At 36.1% G+C, this 27413-nt stretch overlaps 1 protein-coding gene across 7 annotated transcripts in view; it reads right to left on the bottom strand.

The window, feature by feature from the left end:
• Positions 1–27413, bottom strand: part of TTK (TTK protein kinase) — a 46317-nt gene that overhangs the window by 4800 nt on the left and 14104 nt on the right. For 5 of the 7 annotated variants that reach the window (XR_003512533.1, XR_003512535.1, XR_003512536.1 and 2 more), the window contains exons 12-21: positions 21100–21236; positions 19316–19442; positions 16392–16484; positions 8145–8302; positions 7866–8017; positions 6540–6664; positions 5118–5195; positions 1789–1965; positions 1251–1335; positions 625–722 (exon numbers count right to left, since the gene is read on the bottom strand). Coding sequence is in view for 2 of the 7 variants with exons in the window: in XM_027550995.1 (XP_027406796.1) it covers positions 625–722; positions 1251–1335; positions 1789–1965; positions 5118–5195; positions 6540–6664; positions 7866–8017; positions 8145–8302; positions 16392–16484; positions 19316–19442; positions 21100–21236 (1230 nt within the window). In the remaining 5 variants the exon portion in view is untranslated. The remainder of the gene's footprint in view (positions 1–624; positions 723–1250; positions 1336–1788; positions 1966–5117; positions 5196–6539; positions 6665–7865; positions 8018–8144; positions 8303–16391; positions 16485–19315; positions 19443–21099; positions 21237–27413) is intronic. The other 2 variants (XR_003512534.1, XR_003512537.1) reach the window with 1 other exon arrangement.

Here is a 27413-nt window from a genome sequence, read left to right as displayed (position 1 = left end):
AGTGTTTTTTAGTTTAAGTTACTGTAATTTTACAATAATGTTATAGCTGAAATATTAAACTAGTAACTAAAGTCAATTAAGTATACAGTGTTATATAAAAATGATTACATGTTTAATGTCAGTGAGATCCAAAAAATCATGGTGTAAACAGGCACTGGGAGACTAACAGGTTTGAGACATTTGCTTTGAGAAAAGTACTGACTGCTATATACAGCTACCCAGAAGTCATTATATGTGACAAATACTCTGATTTATCTAAGATGGTTTAAAAATAAAATTGGCTATAAGAAATAAATTCAAAAGCTGTGTTAAAAATGGGGTTGATTTAAAAGATTCTTTACTGAATTTAGTCTGGTTGAGACCTACTTGACAGCAATCTTTTCAATATACCTTATATGACAATCCATTTTCAATTGTGCTGTCTGCCCATTACAAGAGTGCAAATCAAATAAATCTGTATTTGTTAAAAAGCACATATTCAGTATCTAAATACAGAAACACACTTCATAGCTGATCTAATGACTGGGCCAATTTTCCTTTGGTTTACTTGTTTAAGTGCCTATTAACTCACTAAACTATACAAAACAATTAAAATTAGTGTAGACAGAGCATAGACATACTCACTTTAGCAGCTTTCAAAATGGAATTAGGAGAATTCAGGCCAACAAGTTGGCCCAGAACATATTTCATTTCTTCAGCGGTTTCCTTAGCCGTCTGGTTACCTATAAAATAATTTGGTTTTGTTGTTTAGTTGCTAAGTTGTGTCTGACTCACGTCCGACCTCATGGACTACAGCCCGCCAGGCTCCTCTTCCATGGGATCTCCTACACAAGAATACTGGAGTGGGTTGCCATTTCCTCCTCCAGAGGATTTTTCCAACCTAGGGATTGAACCCACATCTCCTGCTTGGCAGGCAGATTCTTTACCACTGAGACACCTATGAAGCCTAGGTGTAAAATAAATATAGAATTAATAGCACACTGGTATCAAGTAAGAAAAATAGAAGTTCATATATAAATGTGTATTCTGCTTAAAAGCACAATAACTACATTCTTATAATTTATCACTGTTCATAGTCCCTTTCCTAGGATAAGTAAAAATGAATGCCAGCAAGTAAAGGAAGGCGATCTCATTTATTTTCGTATTTAGCATTAAGGAACTTCCTTAAGGGAGGAGGCATGCAGGAAAAGAGTAGTCAGAAGGTTGTTGATATTACCAATTGGATAATGAATTTATTTTTAAAGAAGTACCTGGATGAGTTTGAAGCTGAACATACGGATGTGCCAGAAGCTCAGGAATGGATATCCTCTTTTTAGGATCCCTTATTAAACAACACTATAAACATAAAGGTTAAGTTTTTAAAACAAAAACAAAGCAAGTTTCCTTATGCAATATTGATAAAGTATTTTTCCAGGTTGCATCATATTACAGAAGCTGCTTTCTAGAGTGCCTACTCAGAAATGACAAGATGATTTTACACATCATTTCTTCAAAATCTCCAAGTATTCATATGTTTTAAAAACCTTCAAAATGAACTTTCAGTGGAAAAGCTTTATCTACTCCAGAAATTCCAATCATTTCATCTATTTCTCTTTCATTTTCTGGCCATGCCATGCGGCTTGCAGGATCTTAGTTCCCTGGCCATCGAATGAAGCTAGGCCACAGCAGTGAAAGTGCTGAGTCTTAACCACTGGACCACTAGAGAATTCCCTCAGCTATTTCTTTAAGTAAACAATTAAGTACTATATGAAATATAATTCTTCTATATTTATATACTATTAATATTACCTTTAATACATCTTGAAGATCTTTCTCTGGAATATCAGGAAATTCAATTTCATGATTAGGGTCAATTATGGCATGTAATTTAGAAATCTGATTAATTATATGCTGAAACGGTGTTTTCCCATAAGTCATATAGTACAAAATGCAACCTAACGACCAAACATCACTTTTGGGGCTTATCTAAGTTAAAAAAAAAAAAAAAGAAGAAGTTACTGTTATTTTGGCATAAAATTAAAATATTATACACACACACATATTTACCCTCATATTTAAAATCATAATTAAACATCATTACATGTGTCAAGTATTAAATTATGTTCGTTACAAAACATCCTTTTCTAGTTTTTATTACATTAGGCAATTTTATCAAAAGAAATGAGCTCCATTCAACAAACTCATAATTAAAATAGATTGACTGAAACAAAATATTACATTCTTGTCAGTCTGTGAAAACACAAAGCTAAAAATCATAACTGCAAGCATGAAATTTACTTGTTTTCCCCAAAATTACTGGATTAAAATATGGTTTTAAATAAATTCATAATATGTAACTAGGTATAGATTTTAAAAAAGGTTAAGCTGAGCTACCCTAAAACTAAGAACATAAACTATAGAGCCAGACTGGGCTGGGCTGGGCTGGGCTGGGCTTGAGTCCCTGCCTTAGTACTAGCTGGTAGTTCTCCTTATCTGTTTCCTCACTTCCAAAACAGAAATAATAAAAGGACACTGTCATGGACATTAAATAATCATGAGATATGGGTAAACATAGAGAATAGTTTCTGGTTCTCAGTAAATATTAATTATTAAATGTTCTTTGTATTAAATTACCTCATTAGAAGTAATGCAATATTACAACATAATTCTACTTTTGACTTTAAAAAAACATGATTAAGACCAAGCACAGCAGTGAGTATAGTAAATGAGAATGGCTAAACTCCTCTTTTAAAAGATACATACTCAATATACAGTATAACAAAAGTAACCATATGTTCTATACAAAGGATTAATCTAAACCAAATGACACAGAAAGCTGGAGGGGGAAAAAAATGGACACATATAACCAAATACAAAAAAGAAAAAGAAGAGACAACAATATTAATATTTAGAAAAAGAGAACACAGCAAAATGCTCCTAACAGAAGAAGGTCATTTCACTGTGATAAAAGGTATAATCAACTAAGATGTTATGAATTTTTATGCACTGAAACCACATTTAATAGAACTATATTAAGCAACTATATTAAATTCTTTGAAGTGGGGGCAAATTTTAACATGCCCTTCAGAACATGAGCAAGAAAATAGATTCCGTTATCTGAACACAAAGACAACTGATAATAATAATAAATAATCTTTTCCTCTAATTTAATCACTTGGAAATTTAAGTCCATTTCTAAACCTAAATCACAAACTAAAAATAATTTCAGATTCAAGGAAAATAGCAGTGTTATGGCAGCATAGTTTTTCAAACTCTCCAAATCCCCAGATAAGTTAGACAGAGCTGCCTGGTAGCAAAACCATAAACATAAGGAAAATATTTACAATAAAACCAGAATGTAAATGGAGACAAATCACCAACAGCCACAAGTCCTGCATGGTAGAGGCATTTGACGCAGAGAGAAGTAATCAATGTGCCCGACAGACCTCAGAACAGAAGCCCCAAGTGGCCATTAGCTGCTCACTGGAAAGCAATTTCAGAATAGAGCTAGACTGGGAGGGGCCCTGAGCTCTTCTTTAGCAACAATGAGCTTACATGTTGGGATAAAAATTTATCTTCTATTCAGAATCCCTAAGGCCACTGCAGAGCAGGTGATACAATGGAATTGATATTTCCCATTATTACATATTAAAGTACTGAGTTGACAACTGAAAAAGATCTGAACATTACATGCAGCTCAAACCCAATTTTATTTTAAAGAAAAAAAAATAAAGAAAGAAAAATTTAAACCTGAAATCGGGAATTTTGGAAATCTGTGAAAATAAGAAACGCTACAGTAACAGTAGCAGCAACAGTAAAACTCAAAGTTTTACTTGAGTAAAACTTTATACAGAAGACTACTAAAATTAAAATAGCAATTATTTAAATGCAGAAGCAAAGGGAAAAAAACCTAAAGGGAATACAAATGACAAAGACAAAAGCAGAAATTAATTAGCAAATGAAAATATAATAAGTGAAATCTAGACCTGGTTCTTTATTTTTTTAATTTATTTTTAATTGGAAGATAATTACTTTACAATGCTGTGTTAGTTTCTGCTGTACAACAATATGAATCAGCTATAAGTATACACAGATGCTCTCCCTCTAGGGCCTCCCTCCCACCTCTACCCAAGACCTAGCTCTTGAAAATTAACAAAACTATGGCAAGTCTAATCAAGAAAAGACAGCAGACAAATCTATGTGTTAAAAGAAAAGGAGAAGCTAAAGAGATTTAAGAAGAATTTTTATAAGAGAAGCTGTTACGCATAATTATATGTCAGTTATTTGCAAAGATATGTAGAAGCCACAATTTTCTAGGGAGGAAAATATAATTTAGCAAGTGAAAGCATATTTATTAAGCAACTGTTTTCAGCTGGACAATGTACTAAATGCTTTATATTCTTTCTCATTTAATCCTCAATTACTTTTAAAATAGGTACTATTCGGAAGCCTAACTGACAGACCAAGAAACAGGCAAGTCAGGTCACAAAGACAGTTGATAATGAGGTAGATCTGTAACTTGAACACAGGGACTGCACAGCGATGTATGCTTGCATCCGTTAGACTGCACTGCTATAGGGGAAAAAGGATGAGTCTGGAGCCAGAGGCACCACGGCAGGCAAAGCTGACTCAACAAAGGGCACCAGTGAAACTAGCATGAGCGCTCACAGTGGTAGTAAAATAAGGCAAGTGGGAAAGTACATGGAAAAATTACCTGCTAGAGTTGTACTTGGAAATGTAAAATTTACAAATGAAGAAACGGTAAGAAATAAAACGTTAAGAGTCAGAGAGGAAACAAAAAAGACTTCTAAGGTTATAAGTTCAGTGTTAATTAAGATGTCCATATCAGAATTTAGTCTTATTTTTAAAACTAAAAACATATCCAATATGCATTTCTTATAGGAGCACATTGTAAGGCATCACCACATTAAAAGCACAATATTAAAAGAGCAATCTCAAATCAATAAAGAAGGGTAAAATTGAATCCCAGGACAGTCTGCTTAATAAGGCAAGGTCTCTATAATGGCTTAATTTTAGAACTTAAAGAAATAAAATTTCAGTTATCTGTTAATTTAATCAGAGACTAGCCCATTTCCTGTTTGTGCAAAATAAATGGGATATAAATAATCTTAAAGTACCTTCGATTTGGACTTCCCATTTTCTCTTGAAGACATATCTTTGATTGCTTCTGGTGGCATATAATTAACCGTCCCAACCTACTTGCCAAATCACAGAAAACACGGAAATCAATGAAAATACTTCAGTCTGCTATTTTTAAAAACATGAATGCCAAATTCTTGACAACTTGAATAATTACAGATTTCAGTAATATATTTGTGAAACTCAAATAACTGACAAAAATATTAAAACAAATTTCTTCACATTTCCAGCAAAATAAATTAGATTCATAATCAAAAAATTAACTCCTTTCAGAATGCTGAGCTATTTCTATGATTATGGTAGGCAGAGACCATAACATTTCACAGGATAAAATTTATTAATGGCCATAAACTTTGAAGGAATTGATTCGTCACTCATTTCTGTGCTGGAATAGACCCAGAACACTTTTCAATATAAACCACCAACCAATCAACCAAAAATCCAGTTTGTCTCTAAGTATTCCCTAGGCCCCCGTCCAAATAGAGACAGGATGGGTGTCTACATCATGCAAGAGTTTCCGCAGCAGGATTATGCCAACCTTACACTGTATTTGTTTTATTCTAAAATGATTCTGCTTTCAAATAATGAATGCCTATACTTTAGAGTCTTGCCATAGAAGTTATCATCAAACTGATTTACAACTAAATTTCAGCTGTATTTTTGATATAAAAAGAAGTAACTGTCAAACAGAACTGTTTGAAGGGCATGCTGCCCAGCTACTCCTAAAAAAAAAAAAATCCAGTTTTATTCCTAGGATTAAGGCAGATCCACATCAGAGATCTGCATACATGGAGCACACTGTCCTGGCTGTAAGCAGGATTATTTTTAGTCATTCTTTGATTGTCATCACCTTGGTTTTTATGGGAACAAGCTTATTAAGATTGCTGTTGCATATCTTATTATAAAAATGTGGTTGAGTACAATATTTGTTATGTTGTTTCCAATATCATGGCCCACTTAATAATTTTTTTCAAATGTAAATGATAGGGAAAGCTTTACTTCTCTGGAAGGATGAAATAATCTTACCTCATAAAGGACAATGAAAAACATAAAACTGCAATTCTCTTTGGCTGCTACCAGGAAACTGAGACAAAGTTTTAGGTGAATTTTAGATAACCAAAATGATTTCAAGGCAGGTATTACTGCTTCTCTACCTCAGCTATATGAAAATCATTCAAAATTGCTGGATATATGTCTACTGGGACTTGACTTTCTATACTAAATTGTATTAACTGTGTGACTGATTTATTTTTTATGGTTATAATATTTATTCTTATAAAAAAAGTTTTCAAATCCTTTGAAAAATGAAGTAGGGAAAAATAAAATCCTCATTAGCAAATTAATACTTCAAAGATGAAAAGGAATTGAACTCTACTGTGTAGTAACCAGCCATTCATTACCTGAGAGTCTTTAACAATACTTGTTGTATCTGGTTGCATTTGGTTTGCGATTCCAAAATCGATTAGCTTTAGCATTCCATCAACTATCAGAAAGTTAGCAGGTTTCAGATCACTGTGAACAATACCTTCAAATTAAATACAGTATAATATCAGACAATGTCAAACATTCTAAGTACAAAGATATTGCACAGTCTACTCATGAGTTGGTTTCTTTAGTCAAATTAAATATTCATTTTTAATATGCTCTGTGAACATACAACAAATTGCTACACGCTAGGCACTATTTTAAGTTTGCAGCTTGTATTGAACCATTCAACCCTCATACCAATGCTGAGGCAAGTACTATTACTATCCTCTTTTTAGTTGCAGAAGCTAAGGTAGAGTTTAAGCAATCTGTTCAAGGCTACACAGCCTAAGGAACAGAGTCATGAGTTGAACCAGGCAGTCTGACTTCAGAGTTTATGCTCTTAACAACCACTGTGCTTCTCTGACCACAAGACAGTACTGTAAATGATGCTGCCATGTGGTAGGACTCTATTGCCCCTCACATACCCACCCCTAAGCCTGATCTTGATCACTGGTGAATTATCTTCTAATTTATAGGAAGAGAGACATAAGGAGATAGTTTACAATTACCTATATTATCAGTTATTTAAAATAAGGAAAAGGCAAAGAACCACTAAAAAGAACCAAGTCCAAACTGTGGAAAAGTTGGAAGGAAATTCAGGATTCTATGAGGAAGGAGAAATAGATTAGGGGTTGCAGGGAGAGGCTGGGATGCAAAAACAAGAGACAATTGCTCTGTACAGTATATAAGGCCATGATAGAATTAAAGAGTTTTAAATAAAACAAAAAAGCAAAATAAACAAACAAAAAAGAACCAAGACCAAGTAAAAAGCCAACCCAGAATGTAGAGCTAGTAGTTAAAAAAAAAAAAACTCTCATACAAGGTGCATAATACAAAACAACTAGAATGAGTAAAATAAACATTTAACATTTTTAGAATGCCTGAACCTTAGTCTCAGATCTGCTGCGATTCAAATATTTGGAGACCCAGGACTAGGGACTATGTTATTACTGATAATGAAACATTTTGTGTTATGGATGCTTCATGAACGTGGGGATTTGAGTTCATGCCCTGTATTCTTTTGTTAACAGTATTTTAAAGAAATGGTTTTGTCTCTTCATCTTCATTAAACTGCCAAATATTTAGTTTATTTAGCCTAAAGCTGCCAATAACCAATACCTTAAAATTATAAGTGTCTTTCTCTAAGATGGCACTACTAATGAATATTTTAACATTATAATGAAGAGATTTTAAAATACCATGTTGATGAATTGTGTAAACTGCCTCCAACATATTTTTCCAGTAACTCTTCCGTTCCCATGGACTGATGGATTTTTTCTTTTTAAGCCAAGTATTCAGATCAATATTTCCACACTCCATTACCATGTAGATGTACTGATCTGTGATTTCACTGCCATTAAAATAAACGAAAACAAAACAATAAATGGTTAGATTATACTACCAAGATTTAAGTGTTTATCATAAGAATTAAAGCAAAAAAAAAAAAAAAGTTTTCTTTTAAACTGAAAAATTCTTACTAATCATAAAGTCGGATGATCTTATCACTATGTTGTTGTAGTTTATTCAGGTAAGCAATTTCATTCCGGTAACTCTCAACTGTTTGGCTATCTGCTTCTTCTAAGTTCACATACTTTATAGCATGTATTTGTTTCTTTTCATTCAATACCTGAAATACCTATACAGTAAAACAAAGGAAAAAGTTTAGAATACATTATTTATATATTCTCACAATACTTCTACATTTATTAGACAGACACATAAGGATTATTGATGTAAATAATTTAAAATGTTTGGCCTTCAATATTACTGATGAACATAGATGCAAAAATCCTTAATAAAATTCTAGCAATCAGAATCCAACAACACATTAAAAAGATCATACACCATGACCAAGTGGGCTTTATCCCAGGGATGCAAGGATTCTTCAATATCCGCAAATCAATCAATGTAATACACCATATTAACAAATTGAAAACTAAAAACCATATGATTATCTCAATAGATGCAGAGAAAGCCTTTGACAAAATTCAACATCTATTTATGAAAAAAACTCTCCAGAAAGCAGGAATAGAAGGAACATACCTCAACATAATAAAAGCTATTTATGACAAACCCACAGCAAACATTATCCTCAATGGTGAAAAATTGAAAGCATTCCCTCTAAAGTCAGGAACAAGACAAGGGTGCCCACTTTCACCATTACTATTCAACATAGTTTTGGAAGTTTTGGCCACAGCAATCAGAGCAGAAAAAGAAATAAAAGGAATCCAAATTGGAAAAGAAGAAGTAAAACTCTGTTTGCAGATGACATGATCTTCTACATAGAAAACCCTAAAGACTCCACCAGAAAATTACTAGAACTAATCAATGATTATAGTAAAGTTGCAGGATATAAAATCAACACACAGAAATCCCTTGCATTCCTATACACTAATAATGAGAAAACAGAAAGAGAAATTAAGGAAACAATTCCATTCACCATTGCAACGGAAAGAATAAAATACTTAGGAATATATCTACCTAGAGAAACTAAAGACCTATACATAGAAAACTATAAAACACTGGTGAAAGAAATCAAAGAGGACACTAATTGATGGAGAAATATACCACGTTCATGGATTGGAAGCATCAATACAGTGAAAATGAGTATACTACCCAAAGCAATTTATAGATTCAATGCTATCCCTATCAAGCTACCAACGGTATTCTTCACAGGGCTAGAACAAATAATTTCACAATTTGTATGGAAATACAAAAAACCTCGAATAGCCAAAGTGATCTTGAGAAAGAAGAATGGAACTGGAGGAATCAACCTACCTGACTTCAGGCTCTACTACAAAGCCACAGTCATCAAGACAGTATGGTACTGGCACAAAGACAGAAATATAGATCAATGGAACAAAATAGAAAGCCCAGAGATAAATCCACGCACATATGGACACCTTATCTTTGACAAAGGAGGCAAGAATATACAATGGATTAAAGACAATCTCTTTAACAAGTGGTGCTGGGAAATCTGGTCAACCACTTGTAAAAGAATGAAACTAGAACACTTTCTAACACCATACGCAAAAATAAACTCAAAATGGATTAAAGATCTAAATGTAAGACCAGAAACTATAAAACTCCTAGAGGAGAACATAGGCAAAACACTCTCCGACATACATCACAGCAGGATCCTCTATGACCCACCTCCCAGAATATTGGAAATAAAAGCAAAAATAAACAAATGGGACCTAATTAAACTTAAAAGCTTCTGCACACCAAAGGAAACTATTAGCAAGGTGAAAAGGCAGCCTTCAGAATGGGAGAAAATAATAGCCAATGAAGCAACTGACAAACAACTAATCTCAAAAATATACAAGCAACTCCTACAGCTCAACTCCAGAAAAATAAATGACCCAATCAAAAAATGGGCCAAAGAACTAAATAGACATTTCTCCAAAGAAGACATACAGATGGCTAACAAACACATGAAAAGATGCTCAACATCACTCATTATCAGAGAAATGCAAATCAAAACCACTATGAGGTACCATTTCACACCAGTCAGAATGGCTGCGATCCAAAAGTCTACAAGCAATAAATGTTGGAGAGGGTGTGGAAAAAAGGGAACCCTCTCACACTGTTGGTGGGAATGCAAACTAGTACAGCCACTATGGAGAACAGTGTGGAGATTCCTTAAAAAACTGGAACTAGAACTGCCTTATGATCCAGCAATCCCACTGCTGGGCATACACACTGAGGAAACCAGAAGGGAAAGAGATACGTGTACCCCAATGTTCATCGCAGCACTGTTTATAATAGCTAGGACATGGAAGCAACCTAGATGTCCATCAGCAGATGAATGGATAAGAAAGCTGTGGTACATATACACAATGAAGTATTACTCAGCCATTAAAAAGAATACATTTGAATCAGTTCTAATGAGGTAGATGAAAATGGAGCCTATTATACAGAGTGAAGTAAGCCAGAAAGAAAAACACCAATACAGTATACTAATGCATATATATGGAATTTAGAAAGATGCTAACAATAACCCTGTGTACGAGACAGCAAAAGAGACACTGATGTATAGAACAGTCTTATGGACTCTGTTGCAGAGGGAGAGGGTGGGAAGATTTGGGAGAATGGCATTGAAACATGTATAATATCATGTATGAAACGAGTTGCCAGTCCAGGTTCGATGCACGATACTGGATGCCTGGGACTAGTGCACTGGGATGACCCAGAGGGATGGTATGGGGAGGGAGGAGGGAGGAGGGTTCAGGATGGGGAACACATGTATACCTGTGGCGGATTCATTTTGATATTTGGCAAAACTAATACAATTTGTAAAGTTTAAAAATAAAATTAAAAAAAAAAGGAAAAAAAAAATGTTTGGCCTTATTCTGAGTATAGAAGGGAAAAAAAATGTTAGGAGAGTAACAGTACATTTTCATCTACCTATGACAATGGGTATTCAATGACTTCAATGCATAAATCTAATAAAACATCTATCAACATATAAGGTAATTTAAATTTCATATACATTCATAACACTGTTAGATATCATAACCAGGGAAATAATCTGAAGGAAAAGACATTAAAAAATGCCAAGGAACACTAAGGGCTGAATAAGGGGATCAAAAGTAATTCATTTCACAGATGGTGTTGATTCCACTATGACTGGAGTTGACAATTTCATCCATGTGGTAAACAATATTAAAAATAAGTGCTAATTGTAAGCTATCAGTGTATTTGGTTGTGAAAAGTAGATTGAGTTTCAATTTTTAAAATCAAGTTGACAGTAACAAGATGTTGCTATGGTGAGGTCCAGGCCAAACTGTTCTGGCTATAATGACAGTCAATTTCTAATCAATGCTTATTAGGCAGATAATATTAATACATTTGGAAAAATACTGGTAATGTGTCTAACTTTCAGCAAATGTGCAATGGGATGGGGCTTCTAAAATGTATAAACTCAGATAGAGAATGCCAGTGTAAGCAAGAAATATTAACTTACCTCTTTTAACATTAAAGAAAACATCATTTATTTAAAAGCCAAGTAACCTTGACTATCTGCAACAGTTAGAACTGGACATGGAACAAAAGACTGGTTCCAAAATCAGGAAAGGAGTACGTCAAGGCTGTATATTGTCACCCTGCTTATTTAACTTATATGCAGAGTACATCATGAGAAATGCTTAGCTGGATAAAGCACAAGCTGGAATCAAGATTGCTGGGAGAAATATCAATAACCTCAGATATGCAGATGCTGCTGCTGCTAAGTCGCTTCAGTCATGTCCAACTCTGTGAGACCCCATAGACGGCAGCCAACCAGGCTGCTCTGTCCCTCGGATTCTCCAGGCAAGAATACTGGAGTGGGTTGCCACTTCCTTCTCCAATGCATGCCTGCATACTAAGTCACTTCAGCCGTGTCTGAGTCTGTGCAACCCCATGGACAGCAGCCCACCAGGCTCCTCTGTCCACGGTATTCTCTAGGCAAAAATACTGGAGTGGGTTGCCATTTCCTTCTCCAATGCATGCCTGCATACTAAGTCACTTCAGCCGTGTCCAACTCTGTGCAACCCCATGGACATCAGCCCATCAGGCTCCCCTGTCCACAGTATTCTCTAGGCAAGAATACTGGGGTGGGTTGCCATTTCTGTCTCCTGATATGCGGGTGACACCACCCTTATGGCAGAAAGCAAAGAAGAACTAAGAGCCTCTTGATGAAAGTGAAAGAGGAGAGTGAAAAAGTTGGCTTAAAACTCAACATTCAGAAAACTAACCTCATGGCATCTGGTCCCATCACTTCATGCCAAATAGATGGGGAAACAGTGACAGACTATATTTTGGGGCTCCAAAATCACTGCAGATGGTGACTGCAGCCATGAAATTAAAAGACGCTTGCTTGGAAGAAAAGTTATGACCAACCTAGACAGCATATTAAAAAGCAGAGACGTTACTTTGCCAACAAAGGTCCATCTAGTCAAAGCTATGGTTTTTCCAGTAGTCATGTATAGATGTGAGAATTGAACTATAAAGAAAGCTGAGCGCCAAAGAATTGATGCTTTTGAACTGTGGTGTTGGAGAAGACTCTTGTGAGTCCCTTGAACTGCCAGGAGATCCAACCAGTCTATCCTAAAGGAGATCAGTCCTGGGTGTTCATTGGAAGGACTGACACTGAAGCTGAAACTCCAATACTTTGGCCACCTAATGCGAAGAACTGACTCACTGGAAAAGACCCTGATGCTGGGAAAGATTGAAGGCAGGAGGAGAAGGGGACGACAGAGGATGAGATAGTTGGATAGCATCACCAACTCAATGGACATGAGTTTGAGTAAAGTCCAGGAATTGGTGATGGACAGGGAGGCCTGGCATGCTGCAGTCCACGGGGTTGCAAAGTCGGACACAACTGAGTGACTGAACTGAACTGATCCAGCAAATAGTGGCAAGAAATAAGAAAAGAGCCCAAGAGTAAATGAGATTCATGCATTGAAACCGCACTGAAAGCAGAGCCTATCAGGTCGTCGGCTACATCCAATTACCTGTACTTTAAATACAAAACTCTAACAAAGTATTGTTGGTTTACTTGCTCAGAAAGCAAATTAGAGGGGGAGGAACATAAAACAGTGATAGGGCAAGAGGCAGCAGACAACAGCAAGGAATGAAAGAAAAGCAATTTTAAACAGCACAAAGCTATTTGGCATGAGGTAAACACACAGAGTCGGACACGACTGAAGCGACTTAGCAGCAGCAGCAGCAAACAGCCTTACGGGCTTCCCTGGTGGCTCAGTTGTAAAGAATCTGCTTGCTAATGCAGGAAATGCAAGTTCGATCCCTGTGCTGGAAAGAGCCCCTGAAGAAGGAGATGGCAACCCACTCCAGTATTCTGGCCCTGGAAATCTCATGGATAGAGGAGCCTGCGGGGCTACAGTCCATGAGGTCCAAGAGTCAGACACAACTTAGCAACTAAACAACAACAAACAGCCTTACACCTCTCAGAGAATTTAGAGTATCTACTATTCTGTTTCAATACAATTAGAATGTTAGGAGCAGCTTCTGCCCAGGGCTGGAAGGATGCTGAGATGACATGTTTGTGTGTAGCAAACATTAGCTACCATTATTAAAGACAATTAGGACAGAATAAAGTGGACATTCAAAACATATTACCATTGTCAGGTATATCAGAAAAAAAGATTTGCAGGATATTAAAACAGAGATCTCAAAAATTTTGAGCAAGTGCAACTTCTAAATCAGCTTTTTCCATGTATGTGCTTGTCCTCCCCTAATGTCCCTGCTCTGGCAATAACTCATGAAAAGGATTAGGGAGCGTTTACTTCCAGTTAGAGATAGTGTCAGTTATAATTTTTCAGTTTCATGCAAAGTTAATGAAAGAACTAGAATGGTCAATGTCTTGACCATTTCTACTAGCCCCATGAATCTTCTAAAATGTTCTTAATACAGTCTAAGTTGGTCACTGTCTAAACTCTAGCAGACAGAGCATGAACAGTGTTAGGTTCATAAAGCATGTTACCCTCTTTTCCCTGAGGCATACTGAATTTGGCAAGGCCATCATGATAATTAAATAATTTAATTGCACGAAGAAAATACAGGCTGGTCATAACTTTATCGTTTGGCCCTTGACTTAAGTAAGCTTACATCATCATTATCTTCCAAGGAAAATAATGTTCAAAACACTGTTAAGATGAAAATGAACCCAATATGGTTTGGACTTCCCTGGTGGCTTAGATAGTAAAGCGTCTGCCTACAACATGAGAGACTCGGGTTCAACCCCTGGGTTGGGAAGATCTCCTGGAGAAGGAAATGGCAATCCACTCCAGTATTCTTGCCTGGAAAATCCCATGAATGGAGGAGCCTGTTAGGCTACAGTCCATGGGGTCGCAAAGAATCGGACACAACTGAGCAACTTCACTTCAATATGGTTTATGGCATATGTATTATCCATAACAACTTAGAACAGCAAAACAGCTGAGGAGGGTCAGCTTATTCATTTAACAAACACCTCAGTCACTGTTCTGTTCCAGGCACCGTTCTAGATAATGGAGCAAACATCCCTATGTTGATGGAACTCACATTCAAGTGCAAGGGGACACAAAAACCAAAACCAAGTAAGTAACTTACAGAACATATTAGACGAGCTAAGGAGAAAAATACAGCAGGAGAGAATACAGTGTGCTGGGGACTGGAAGGCAAGAGCGATGGTTTTAGAATGTAGTCAAGGGAAGGCCTGATCTAGAAGATACCCGAGCAAAGATGTGAGGGTATCTGGAGGAAAACTAAACCCTTACGCTAAAGCAGACAAGAAGAGCAAGAATCCGTGAGACAAGTTAGGAGGCAATTTTAAGAATTCAGGTGAAAAGATGAAGCTACTTTGGCCAAAGGGACAACAGTGGAGGTGGTGAGGAAGAGTCAGATTCTGGATGGACTTTGAGGTGGAACCTGCTGATCAGCTGGATGAATGTGTAAGTGTAAGCGGAATCAGTGATGACCCAGGGTGTTAGGCCTGGTGATTGGAAGAAAGAAGCTGCCATTTACTGAAATGGGAGACTATGAAACAAGAGTTATGCTTGGGGCATATTAAGTTTTAAATATCTAGAGACACCCAAGAAGAGATGCTGAGCAGTCAAACTGGATACACAACGCTGGAATTCAAGGGAGAAGTTTGAGCTGGAAATATAAATTTGGGAACTGTCAGCATATACCTGGTGTGTAAAACCACAAGACTGGATGAGAGCACCAAGAGAGTGAGTTTAGAGACAGAAGAAAAGAGGCAACTGAGCTCAGGGGCCTTGCTCTTCTGAGGTCAGCGCTATGAGAAAAACAGAACAGCCACTGGAGAAGAGAAACACGGAGAGGCCAAGAAGGAAAAAGAGCTTTGGTGAGGAAAGTGATCAACTGTCCCATTTGCTATGTAGCCCAGAATCAAAGGCAAGAATTAGTTTTGGTAAAAATATGGAGGTCATTGGTGATTTTTTTTTTTTTTTTTTGGCCACACTGTGTGGCATGCAGGATCTTAGTTCCCCAACCAATGATCAAAACCAAGCCTCCCAAAGTAGAAGCATGCACTTTTTGTCTTTTTTAAATTTATTTTTTAATTGAAGGATTTACAGAATTTTGTTGTTTTCTGTCAAACGAAACATGCACTCTTAACCACTGGAATCTCAGGGAAGTCCTAGTGATTTTGATAACAACTGTTTTGAAGAGCAAAGAAGGTAAAAATAAAAATCTGTTTTAAGTGGATTGAACAGAACAGAATGAGAAGTACTGAAGTTGGAAACTCTTTTGAGATGCCTTTTATCCAGAGAACTAGCACCATATGGATTTAGAACTCAGATAAATTTCAGAAATGATCTAGTCCAATTCTAGAGAATCATTTGCTACTAAATTCTGTTTTTTGAAAAGAAAAACTCAAAACAAGACCCATTAATCAGAAACCTTGCTGAATCATACTCAGCTCACTTACTACTTAATCACCATCAGCCTCACTTTCAGAAAGATTCTTTGGGGATGTCACAAAGCTGTCGTTTGCCATCCCCCAGTCAATGTTAAGAAATACAGAATCATAGGCCACTGGAGGGGAAGAACACAGAATTGAGATTGAAAGAAAGGGGAGGGGAGAAAGGGATAAGGATTTTTTGGCTCAAGGGAAATATGGGCCCCTAGAAATTAAGAAAAAAGGCCCCAAAAGGTACACAGACAAACAGAGGAAAGTTTAAAATATTTTTATTCATTCCTTAAAAATTTAAGAAACTTACCTTACTTGAACCTCCACTTCCTATCTGCTTCAATATGGAATATATTTTTCCTTTAACTGAAATGCATTCATTTGTTGAAGAGGATGCTGAAATCTAAATAATTAAAACAAGATAAAGCTTCAAACATTCATAGAACATGGCTGAGAAACTAACTTGCATTTAATATAGTGAAACATTTCCAATTTTGAAGTTATCTGAAATCTTAAGCAATCAGATATGTCACAACATTTCAATATTTTACAGAAGCAATTTACATACTTTAGTCAAAGAAATAAATTTATTAATATATAAGCAATGGTTCAAAGTCTCCTCGTCTAACTTATCTCAACTTTACATACATAAACAGAAAATTTAAGGGGGAAAAAACCCCACTTAATGTCCAACAGACAAATTCACAAGCTGTCACTTTTCATCTTTCTCATCTATTCTCTTATACAAACCTCTTTACTTACATACATAAACAAACACACAACTTTATCATATTCGTTTTTCTCATTTAGCCTAACATTATAAAGGAAGCAGCATGCTAAGGTGCTAAGTGTTCCAGAGTCAATCAAAGGCAGATTTCAGCAATGTCCCCTTTATGCTGGATAATATTCAATGAATTGCTTAGTTTGAACTTGAGCATCTTCTTCAGCAAACTCTCAACTGGTGAACCATATTCAACTTGCATGCCTTCCCTTCCCTGACGTGAGAGCCCTCTGTGGACCAATAAATGCTCTGAATAGATGGAGAGCATAAGGACTTACTCTGAGCTGAGCAGGAAGCTGGACACAGACACCACCCAATCAGCTGACTAACCAAGTTGAAACAAGGTCTAAATGAACCTCAGTTCAACTAAGTCCTGCTTTAGATCCCAAACGGTAGAATCTTTCTCGGGTGCTCTCCTACATAATGTAACTGGTACACCGTGCTCGTTCTCGGTCATATCCAACTCTTTGCAACCTTTGGACTGTAGCCCACCAGGATCGTCTGTCCATGGGACTTCTCAGGTGGAATACTGAATGGGTTGCCATTTCCTCCTCCAGGGGATCTTCCCAACCCAGGGATCGAACCTGGGTCTCCTGTGTCTCCTGCATTGCAGGCAGATTCTTTACCTGCTAAGCCATCAGCAGGGAAGCCCCGATATAAAAGAGGACTGTAACTTCTTTAACTTTTAGGGTTGAAAAGACACTGTTGAGCCATGAAGTATGTTTTCTATAAGAAAGTGTTAGGCTTTGACATATGGACACCTTATTTTCCACTGAGTTGCCCTTCACTGCCCTTCCCTACTCTTCCTTCTGGAGCTTCCTCTCCTGCGAAAATTTCTGAGAGCAAAGGAAGCGGTCCAATATCCTTTCCTCCTAGCTGCTGACTGTTTTTAGAACACAGTAACTCTGACCTATATCTGATTCAACACCAGTGTGAAGTTCAGTGTCCTACCCAGAACATCCCACAACCTGCTCAGTCCACCCTCCTCACCCATGATCAAAGTAGATTTCTCCAAAATACAAGTAAGACTGCTTCACTCCCCAACTCCAGCTTGTTCCACAGCTTCCTAATTCCCTCGGAGCAAAGCCTAAAGAGCCCAGCAAAACCCTGAGGATCGCCCTGCCCCTTGGTGAACTCTAGTCACACTCTGGCTTTTCAGTTTCCTCCTGACACCAAGCTCCTCTAGAAGGATCCTCTGGCTTGCCTTTCAGAGTTCAGCTCAAACAAGGCCTGACATGAGTAATTCCTCAATGAATTTTCTTTGAATTAACATGATGGGCAAACCAGGCTATCTTTCTCTTTTTCTTTTTTGTAGTTTACTATACTGTTGAGTCAACCCTCAAAACACTATTACCTCTTTTAGCATAATCTACTGTCAGCTAAACTTGTTCCATTGGTTTTTAAATTGTAGTAAAATTTACATACCATAAAATGTACCATCTTAACCGTTTTAAGTGTCCTATCTGTGGCATTGAGTACAGTCACATTGCTGTTCCAACATTACTACCATTCATCTCCAGGCCTTCTCCTCATCTCATACTGAAACCCTACACCCTTTAGAGATAACCCTCCATTCCTCTTCCTATAGCCCCTGGTTACCACTGGTTTATTTTCTGTCAGCTAATTTTTTAATCTCTTGATTTATTGAGTTCATTAATTTTTTTTTTTTGCTGTTTTTCTTAAACAATTGCTACCAACTTTTATTCTTTACCAAGCACCAGTTTCTGATCTAAGAGTTACATATATATTAACTAAGTTAATCTTCACAGTCATCCTATGGGATAGAGAGCTTTATTATCCCTATTTTATAGATGAGGAAATAGAGAATTTAATTAACTTACAAAAGGTCACATAGTTGGTAAGTAGTGAGGCCAAGAGTCAAGGCCAAGCAAACTCTCACCAAAGCCTATTCTTTCTACCAATATTAAGCTGCTTCTCAGATAGTTATTAAAAATTAATTTTAGTGTTGATATCAAGAGTATCTAAATAGTTATCTTTCCAGATGCCAATACAATCGCCTCACCAGCAAAAAAGGTTTTTTTATAATATATTCTAGTAGCATCTCATATTGCTATTCTGATATTCTTAAAAACTTATATATTACTTGTATATATATTAATATATATACTTGTATATTAATCAGCTGATGAAATGAAGCTTCCCAATAACAACTGGTTTAAATAGCTGTGTGGAATGAAAAATCACCTAGATTACAAAAGAAATTTTATCTAGCTATTCAGACTAGATACTTTGGACAAGTTAATGAAAAATACTTCAGTTTCTTCAGTAACTCACCTATCAAAGTCACGAGGCACCCTTATCAGAAAATCAGTTTGGCCTAATGGGACTAAGATTGAATAAGTTTTTAACACTGTTCTTAACAAATAAATCCTGCAAAAATAAAATCTTTGATCATGCCGTATCATGTACCATCATAAAAAAGCTTATCAAACCTGTAAATTCTGAAGTGGAGTAACAGGTATTTGCTGCTGTTGCTGCTGGAAATAGGCAAGTTGGCTATATGGTGTTGACAACTGACAAGCAGGTGGAAAGTCATTCTTTACCACTGGAGTTCTAAAACTGGGGAAAGATATATTTTTTAAAATTTAAAACATTTAAGCTTTAAAAACAAGATTCTTTCTGGCTTACTTCACTCTGTGGGAGAGGGAGAGGGTGGGAAGATTTGGGAGAATGGCATTGAAACATGTATAAAATCATTTATGAAACGAGTCACCAGTCCAGGTTCAATGCACGATACTGGATGATTGGGGCTGGTGCACTGGGACGTGCCAGAGGGATGGTATGGGGAGGGAGGAGGGAGGAGGGTTCAGGATGGGGAACACGTGTATACCTGTGGCAGATTCATCTTGATATATGGCAAAACCAATACAATATTGTAAAGTTAAAAAATAAAATTAAATTAAAAATAAAATAAAAACAAGATTCTGACTCAGACTTTGTGTGGTGAGTATAATTGTGTTATATCAAATAGAACCCAAGTCAGTTTTCCTAATACATCTGAAATATTTATTTTAGATTCACCATCACCAGAAATTTCACTTTGGGGGTATTCTTTCTGAAAGTAATTTTTGTTCCCAGATGAGAAGTCCTTATTAAAATAAATATGATGTCATTTAAAAATACAGTTAAGAGTTATTTTACAAAATTTAGCCAAGACAAAGCTCAGTCTATCATTGATTTTATGAGTGCTTTTTAATAATAATGTTCTATGGCAACCTACTAGAAATATCTGAAAGCCAATTACATGAGAGTTTGACCTTGGAACACAAAGCTGTTCAGCTCGCATTTGTGCTTTGCTTCTCTTATTCACTATTGTATCTTCAACACCAAGAATAGTGCTTGGCACAAAGGAATTCTACAAATATTTGTTGACAATAAATAACTTGATAAGAAATAACGATATCCTATTTTAGTTAGCAGTCATTCTTTAAAGTATTCTAAGTATAATAAAATGAGGTAATAAATAGCAAAATTGTATTAAACAGCTTACTTATTTAATAGAATCAGTTCTAAAACTCCAAGGCCAGTTCTAATTAGTATTCAAGATCACATTGTGAAAATGAAAAGCTGAAGACATGAACTTCAGTTATCCTCTAAGACATTAAAACTATATTAAAAATATAGCCACTAGTTGAAGGATATCACATGCCATATCCCCTCTTTGCTTTCTTAGAAATGCCATTGATTTGCTTTTCAACATGCCTTATGTCTTCTGTCAATCAGCACTGATCAGCTTCTTCACTCATTCCTCACTAGCAGCCACTCCAATCTTGAACAAACCCAGAACTATGTGAGATATGCTACCAACCTCTCTCACACTCCAATTAACACCTCCTTCGCTATAATATGCACCCACCCTTTATCTACTGTAAGAATGCTAATCTTTAAAGTCTCTCAACTACAGAGATATACAAGTGGCAGTGCTTGATTAACAAGAATTTTTGCATACTCAAACTATTTAAAGGTACTGCCTAGAGACCTATAGATATAAAAAGCATATACACAGAGTAGGTACAGATTACAATGACAGAGACTTTCATAACAATCCTTAAAAATATATTGTGGCTACCTTCCCTTCCTTTACAGATGAAAAAACTGATGATGAGAAAAATAACATGAATTTAGAAAGTCTTTCAGGTAATAGAGCAGGATTCACCTCCAGATCTGTTTGCCCCAAAGCACATGTTGTACCAAGCTAAGAACTAAAAGGAATTACCAGCTCATGTAATCATCTAAGGCACTGTTGCTGGGTGTCTTACAAATAGATTTTGGATCAATCCATTTAGGTGTTGATATTGGTGGTGACTGCTTTGAAACGGAAAAGGCAGGTTGCTCAAAAGTGGTTTGTTTCTGCTAAACCAAAATAAAAAACATCATGATTTCGGGTTTTTTAATTAGTCACTTGTTCAACAATTTCACAAATATTAAACTTCTAAAATAAAATTAAAATATGAAATACAAAAATATGCTAAAATAAGTAGATGTATTATAGGCTTTCAATAACTTTTCAGTTAAAGCTCTTTCACTCTAAATTTTGAAGCTTGTTATACTTTCCTCAAAGAGATTGCAATTAGAGGGAAGGCACACAGCAGTGTTGAACAAACAGGATCTAAATATTTACTGTCACTAGCATTGGACTTGTATAATCTAGATATTAATAAGTGTTCTGTGCTTCAGAAAACCAGTCTTTACAAATAGAATCATCCCCTACTTTTATGTTTGGAGAGAAAATGATCAAATACTAATTATTTAGCAACGTTTGAAATGGCAAACACCTATCTAGTGTTCTTCTCCCTTGTAAAAGACATATAGCTTACAAAATTTATCTCATACAAATTCCAAAGCAATGATGAATGAACATCCGCTACAGCGGAGACTGACAAAGTACAACCTGTAGGTTGAATTCGGGCTGTTGTTTGTTTTTATAAATAAAGTTTTATTGGAACACAGCAAAGCCCATTTGTTTACATATTGCCTGTGGTTGTTTTCATGCAATAATGGCAGAGTTCAAAAGCTACAACAGTGACCATCTGCCTCACAAAGGTTTTACAGAAAATCTTGCCAACTCCTGCAAATCACATTTTGTTTGAACACTATTAGTAACTGATTGCTCACTATCTCTACTTTAATTTGGGGACAGCTTTAGTTATTAGTAAGTATTCACTGATATCTAGATTAAATCAGCTTCTATAATTTCAATCCACTGGGTCCACATTATACTCTGGAGATCCACAATGGATAAATCTAAACTATTTTCTACTTTTCAGTCTTCTGTGTTTTTGGCCACTATACCTCTTTTCCCAGATAAATTTTCCATTTAAGATTTCCTTATATACATATACACATCAGATCAGATCAGTTGCTCAGTCGTGTCTGACCCTTTGCGACCCCATGAATCACAGCACGCCAGGCCTCCCTGTCCATCACCAACTCCCAGAGTTCACTGAGACTCACGTCCATCGAGTCAGTGATGCCATCCAGCCATCTCATCCTCTGGCGTCCCCTTCTCCTCCTGCCCCCAATCCCATATACACACACACATATATATGTATATATATGTGTGTATATATATATATATATATATGCATACGTGTGTGTGTGTGTGTGTATACACACACACACATATTTGGATTAGTAGCCAGAATGGTATTGAGAAAATGTGGTAGCAAGATTATTTAGTAACGAAAGTGGAAAGGTTATACTCACAGACCATAGATTTAGATGTTTGCATTTGAGATTTTGGAGATCAGAATTGAGGGCACAGGAATGGGTAGCTAAGGTGAAATTAACAAAGTAGGCATGAAAGAGGAAGAAGTTATGAATTTAGAGGCCAGGTGTAGGACTAGTGATACATAGGGGTACAGAAGCTAACAAAAAACAATGACAGTTGTTGGGTTGAAGTTGAAAGAAGTGATCCAGAGCCTAATATTTTCAGAGAATGATGGGGAGTCACGAGGATGTTCAGAGATAATGACAATGAGCAATTGCAGGACAGCACATCCCAAAAGAAGGCACCTCAGAAGGGTAGGGTTTGGGGACTTCCCCGGGTGGCCCAGTGGCTAAGACTCCACGCTTCCACTGCACAGGGCACAGGCTTGATCCCAGGTCAGGGAATTAAAATCTTGCATGCAGCACACACCACCAAAAGAAAAGTACAGGGTTTTTACAAGGGAAGAAATGGTCTGGACATAGCTAGGGGGAGCTTATAGCTATAAGGTAAGTGAAGCAAAGAGAAAGTAGCTCAGTCGTGTCCTACTCTGCGACCCCATGGAATTCTCCAGGCCAGAATACTGGAGTGGGTAACCATTTCCTTCTCCAGGGGATCTTCCCAACCCAGGGATTGAACCAAAGTCTACCGCGTTGTAGGCAGATTCTTTGTCAGTTGAGCCACCACGGAAGCTCAAGAATACTGGAGTGGGTAACCTATCTCTTCTCCAGGGGATCTTCCCAACCCAGGATTGAACTGGGGTCTCCTGCATTGCAGGCAGATTCTTTACAAAAAACTGCCTAGTCTTTTCTTTTTCACCTAAGTGTACACTTCTGTGGTTTTTAATATATTCATGAGTATGCAATCGTCACCACGATTTAAATTATAGAACGTTTTCATTATTCTAAGAAGAAATTCTGTATTAGCCATTACCCCCAATCTCTACTCCTCCTGGACTCTGGCATCCACCTGCCTACTTTTTGTCTCTGTGGATTTACCAATCCCAGGCATTTCTTATAAAGGAGATCACAAAATATGTGGCCTTTTGTGACAGGTTTCTATCACTTACCATGTAGTAGCATTTATCAACACTTCACTACTTTTTAAAAAATGTTTTTCTTTTAAGACCAAAAACATTTTTGCATTGGGGTATAGCCGATTAGCAATGTTGTGGTAGTTTCAGGTGAACAGCAAAAGGACTCAGTCATATACATACATGTATCCGTTCTCCCCCAAACTCCCATTCCATCCAGGATGACACATAACACTGAGCAGAGTTCTATGTGCTATACAATAGGTCTTTGTTGGTTATCCATTTTACATATAGCAGTTCTTACATGACCTTCCCAAAGTTCACTAGTTTTTACTGTTGAATAATAAAATGAAATAAAATCAGAATACCACATTTTGTTTATTCACTCACCAGTTGATGGCTATTTGGGTTAACAATTATGAATAATGCTGCTATGAACATTCACATACAAGCTTTTTTGCAGATATATATTTTCTTGAGTATATATCTAGGAATAGAATTGTTGAATTATACAGTAACTGTTTGCTACACATTCTGAGGAACTGCCATACCATTTTTCAAGAGACTGCATCAGTTTAGCTCCTCAGCAACAGTGTATGAGGGTTCCAATTTATCCACATTTTCAACAACACTTACTATTGTCTCTTTTTAATTACAGCCATCTTGGTGTGGGTGAAATAGCACCTCATTGTGGTTTTAGTTTGAATCTCCCTAATGACAAATAGTTTTAAGTCCTTTCACCATTCTATTAGTTTTTAACTTTTAAAAAGAAAAATACAGGAGATGCTGATTGTCCATAATTCAACCTCTCAGGATTCTTCTCATTTAACATTTATTATCCACTCCATTATTTAGATAAACAGTTCTCAACGAGTGACCCAGAAATAGCAGAAAGTTTGCCAGTTTCCCCAAGATACTTGCAGGGAGTCTGAGAGGTTAAAACTATTTTCATAATCATACTAAGACATTATTTGCCTTTTTCACTTTCATTCTTTCATTAATATAAAGTTTTCCCAAGGCATGTGATAGTGAAACAGACTGGATACAAAAGCATATACAAGAAATCTAGCCCTCTAATGCCAACCATTAAAAAAAATTGTAAAGACTATAAAACAAATATCACTCTCCTCACTGTAATTAGTTTGTTTTGAAAAATATTTATTTTTCAGAAGAAACATATCTCAACATAACAAAGCCACGTATGACAAGCACACAGCTGACATCATACTCAACAGTGAAAAGATGAAAGCTTTCCCTCTGAAATCAGGAACGAGACAAGGATGCCCACTCCTGCCACTGTTACTTAAAATGGTATTGGAAATTCTAGCCACAGCAAGTAGACAAGAAGCTGAAATAAAAGGTATCAGAATTGAAAAGGAAAGAGTAAAACTGTCACTATCTGCAGATGACATATTATATGCAGAAATCCCTAAAGATGCCACACACACACACACACGAAAAGAACCTGTTAGAAAAAATTAACAAATTCAGTAAAGTTGCAGGAAACAAAATCAATATACAAAAATCTGTTACATTTCTATACCTTGATAATAAACTATCAGAAAGGGAAATTAAGAAAACAATCCCATCAAAAATAATAAAGTACCAAGGAACAAATTTAACCAAGTAAGTGAAACACTAGTATACTGAAAACTAAGACACTGATGTCTTCTTCTTAAACTGAAGACACAAATAAATGGAAAGATATTTTGTGCTCACTGATTGGAAGAATATTGCTAAAATGACCATATTACCCAAAGCAATCTATAGATACAATGCAATCCCTATCAAAATTCCTATGGCATTTTTCACAGAAATAGAACAATCTTAAAATTTGTATAGAATCACAAAAGTTTGGAATACCCAAAGCAATCTTGAAAAAGAACAAAGCTGGAAGAACCACACTCCCTAATTTCAAACCGTATTACAAAGTTACAGTATTTAAGACAATCTGATATTTGCAAGAAACAGACATAGATCAATGGTCTTCAGAAAACTGGATAGCCACTTGGAAAACAATGAAACTGGACTACTTTCTCACACTACACACAAAAATTAACTCAAAATGAATTAAAGACTTGAATGTAAGACCTTAAAACATTAAAACTTCTAGAAGAAAATTTGGGTATTGGTAATGAATTTTTGGATCAGACACCAAATGTAAAGACAAAAACAAAGATAAATAAATAGGACTACATCAAACTAGAAAGCTGCACAGCAAAGGAAACCATCAATGAAATAAAAAAGACAATCTATGAAATGGGAGAAAATATTTGCAAACCACATATCCATTAAGAGGTTAATATCCAAAATACACAAGGAACTCATTATCAAAAAATCAAATAAAAATTAAAAACAAAAACAACTTAAAAATGGAAAAAGGACTTGATTAGATATTTTTTCCATATAAGACATATAAATAAATATCCAGTGGATATGAAAAGAAGTTCAACATCACCAATCATCAGGGAAATGTAAATCAAAACCACAATGATGTATCACCCCATACCTGTCAGAATGCCTATTATCATAAAGATAAGAAATAACAAGTGTTGCCAAGGATGTGGAAAAAAATGGAAGTCTTGTGCAGGGTTGGTGAAAATGTATATTAGTGTAGCCACTGTGGAAACTAGTATGGAAGATCTTCAAAAAATTAAAAACAGAACTACCATATGACCTAGCACTTCTAGGTATTTATCCAAAGAAAAGGAAAACACTAACTTGAAAGATGTCTGTACTCTCATGTTCATAGCAGCAGTATTTATGAGAGCCAAGAAACAGAAACAATCTAAATATTCATTGATGGCTGAGGGGATAAAGAAAATATGGTACAGATATACAATGGACTATTATTCAGCCATAAAAGGTATGAAATCTTGCCATTTGTGACAACACAGATGGATCTTGAGGACATCATACTAAGTGAAATAGCCAGAGAAAGACAAATACTGCATTATATCACTTAGATGTAAAATCTGGAGGGGAGAAAAAGCAAAAGACCAAGCTCACAGATAGTTTGGGGCTTGCCAAGGGGTGTGGGTGGGAGGAGTGGAGATGGATAAAGAGGATCAAAGGTACAAGCTTCCAGTTACAAAATAAATCAGTCATTGGAACGTAATGGACAATGTGGTGACTATAATTAATAATACTGTATTGCACATTTGAAAGTTGCTAAGTGAGTAGATCTTTAAAATTCTCATCTGAAGAAAAAAATGTGTAATTAGGTATGGTGATGAATGCTAACTAGACTTATTGTGGTGATCATTTTGCAATATAGTTGATTCTTGAACAGCTCAGAGGTTAGGGGCACTGACTACCCACAAAGTCAAAAATTCACATATTACTTTACAGTTGGAGTTCTGTATCCACTGTTCCACATCCTCAGAGTCAACCAACAGAAAATCATATAGTACTATATGTACATATGTACTGAAAAAAAATCCATGCATAAGTTCCCACACAGTTCAAACCCATATCGTGCAAGGGTCAACTGTATATACAAATATCAAATCATAATGTCATATACCTAAAACTAATATATATTATACCTCAATAAAACAAAATACTTTTTTCATAACAGTATTATTTACATGTAATCTGCTTATTATTGATATTTTTAATAAATTAGCAAATACTTTAAAAATTTATTGGTTTTACTTTCTAATATAGCAAAAAGAGATCAACATAGCCTACATAAACCAAAGTTCTCTAGGGGCTTCAATAATTAAGAATATAAAAGAGGATTCCCAAGACGGAAATATTTGAGAACTGCTGAGTGAGACTACAATTA

This window comes from Bos indicus x Bos taurus, chromosome 9, assembly GCF_003369695.1.
Source record: "Bos indicus x Bos taurus breed Angus x Brahman F1 hybrid chromosome 9, Bos_hybrid_MaternalHap_v2.0, whole genome shotgun sequence".
Lineage (NCBI taxonomy): Eukaryota > Metazoa > Chordata > Mammalia > Artiodactyla > Bovidae > Bos > Bos indicus x Bos taurus.
This window is presented reverse-complemented; position numbering and strand designations above follow the sequence as displayed.